At 46.9% G+C, this 2,716-nt stretch overlaps 1 protein-coding gene across 1 annotated transcript in view; it reads left to right on the forward strand.

Annotated features, from left to right (window-relative positions):
• LOC125031157 (RNA-binding protein Musashi homolog Rbp6-like) overlaps window positions 1–2,716 on the forward strand; it is a gene marked incomplete in the record, with an annotated part of 674,840 nt that overhangs the window by 234,584 nt on the left and 437,540 nt on the right. Inside the window, 1 exon segment of the mRNA XM_047621710.1 lies at window positions 2,425–2,509. Within this exon segment, the coding sequence (XP_047477666.1) occupies window positions 2,425–2,509 (85 nt within the window).

Here is a 2,716-nt window from a genome sequence, read left to right on the forward strand (position 1 = left end):
GTTGAGATGGGGTTAGTGGGGGTTAGTGGGGGTTGGGGAGGGAGGGAGGGAGGGAGGGAGTGAAGGTGGTAAGTAGTTAGGTAGGTAGGTAAGTAGGTAAGTAAGTAGGTGTGTAGGTAGTTTTGGAAGGAAGGAACTGTTACATTTTAACTTGATGTATTTGAGAAGTATGACGAACGAGGAAAGCATGAACAGATAAAAGCATAAGATGATAAGACGTAAAGAGTAGAAGGGGCAAGAGGGGGGGGGGGGGGCAGTAGTTTAGGAGGGGAAATGAGAACACAACGGAAGCGGAAAGGGGAGGGAAGGCTAAAAGCAAAGGGAGAGAGAGGAGGAGGAGAGGGAGAGAGAGAGAGAGAGAGAGAAAGAGGGAGGGAGAGGGAGAAGGAAAAGGAGAGAGAGAGAGAGAGAGAGAGAGAGAGAGAGAGAGAGAGAGAGAGAGAGAGAGAGAGAGAGAGAGAGAGAGAGAGAAATAAATATAAATAAAAACAGAAATTGAGAGAGAGAGAAGAAAAAAAAAGTGACAGAAAGAAAATGAAAAACGAAACCGAGCGAGCGGAGAACGGAGAAAAGAAGAGAAGAGGAGAGGAGGAGAGAGGGGTGGCAAAGAGGGGAGGAGGTAGGTAGGAGAGGGAAGGGGAAATGTCCCTTGATGAATAGCCTGACCTTTCTTCCTCCTGATCGATGGTTTAGGTCACAGCGTCTGTCGCGTGTTGTGGCACAGTGATAGTGTGTGTGACCTTTGTTTGGGACATTGATTATGGCCGAGGTCGCTGGCGTGCTCTGCCCCCGCGGACCTGTTCTATTGTGGGGGTCATGGGGGCGAAGGGGTGTTGGTGGGGGCGAAGGGGGGGAGGAGAGTAGGGTGATGAAGGGTGAAGAAGGAGGGATGAAGGAGGGTGGGAGGGGAGGAGGAGGAGGAGGAGGAGGAGGAGGAGGAGGAGGAGGAGGAGGAGGAGGAGGAGGAGGAGGAGGAGGAGGAGGAGGAGGAGAGGAGAAGAAGAAGAAGAAGAAGAAGAAGAAGAAGAAGAAGAAGAAGAAGAATGGGGAGCGGAGAGAAGGATGGAAACGAATGCGGGGAGGAGGAAGAGGAGGAAGGAGGAGGGAAAAGAGAAGAAGCGAAAAGAAAAAGGAGTGGAGGAGAGGAGGAAGGAAACAAAAGAGGGGGGGGGGGGGGGTGCCGAGGGTTCTGATATTCTTGCAAGTAAGGCAAGAAAGAGGGATAACGCGTGGAAAGAGAGAGAGAGAGAGAGAGAGAGAGAGAGAGAGAGAGAGAGAGAGAGAGAGAGAGAGAGAGAGAGAGAGAGAGAGAGAGAGAGAAGGAAGACATGGAGAGATGGAGTAAAAAGAGAAAGAGAGAGAGAGAGAGAGAGAAAGATAACGAAGAAGAAATGAAAAAGAAAAAAAAAAGATCGAGAAAGATACGAGGACGACATCATAATGAGTAATCGAGGCGCCGCAGATCGATGATTGAGATGGTGCGAGATGAGTCTTCAGAATCCTGAGGTTTTGAGGTGTTATAAAAGAAGCAGCTTCCACCCCCCCCCCCCCTCTCCCTCTCTCCCCTCTTCCCCTCTCTCTCTTCCCCCGTCGGCCTCTTTCAGTGCGTATGAACGTTGATAGAGGAGAATGGGGGGGGGGGGGAGAGGGGAAGGGAGGGAAGAAGAGATGGGATAAGGGGAGGGGAGGAGGTGAGGGAACGGAGAGGGGAGGAGGGGAGATGGAGGAAGATGAGATAGAGAGAGGAAAGGGAATGGCGTGGAAAGGGAGGGAGATGCGGAGGCCTTTGCATTTGCAGCTCGCTCATTGAAATGTGGCAGAGGCGGTATTGGAAGTGAACTTTTCGCGTTGCAGAAAGTTGTAATTCGGTTTTTGTATTTTTTTTTCCTTTTTCTTTTTCATATATGTTAATCATTAGTGTTTTTTGTTTGTTTTTATTAACGAGAAAGGTTCAACGGCGGAGTGGCACCGCTATCAACGTTTTATTTATTTATGTTGCTTCACATTTCTTTATTTATATTTATCAATATCTCCTTTATCTATATTAATAAGAATCAATAATCCCTTTCCTTATATTCATAACAATATATATGACCTTTATCTATATTCATAACAAAATATTTTCAGGTTTATTTTTAAAATTCTACTTAAATTCTAAGTCATAACCTTACTTATATTCATAAATTATTTTACTTATATTCATAGACTATTTTACTTATATCCATAGACTATTTTACTTATATGCATAGACTATTTTACTTATATCCATAGACTATTTTACTTACATCCATAGACTATTTTACTTATATCCATAGACTATTATACTTATATTCACAACAATCAACATTCCCCTTATTTACATTCATCCGTATCTACAGCTAATTTACCTGAGTATTAATTTCTTTTTTCTCTTCCTTCCTCCAGGGGTTTCGGGTTTGTTACCTTCAGTGACCCGTCGAGCGTGGACAAGGTGTTGGCTCTCGCGGCACACGAACTCGACGGCAAAAAGGTAAGTCGAACTGGTGTCGAGGCGATTGTGTGTGTGTGGGTGGTGGGGGGGGGTGGGTGATGGGTTTGTGGGTGGGTGGGAGGGGGGGTTTGTGGGTGGGTGGATGTGGGTGTGTGTGGTGTGTGGGTGGGTAGGTGGGTGGGTGTGTGTGTGTGTGGGGGGGGGGGGTGGATGTGGGTGTGGGTGGGTGGGTGTGTGTGTGTGTGG

This window comes from Penaeus chinensis, chromosome 2 (assembly GCF_019202785.1).
Source record: "Penaeus chinensis breed Huanghai No. 1 chromosome 2, ASM1920278v2, whole genome shotgun sequence".
Lineage (NCBI taxonomy): Eukaryota > Metazoa > Arthropoda > Malacostraca > Decapoda > Penaeidae > Penaeus > Penaeus chinensis.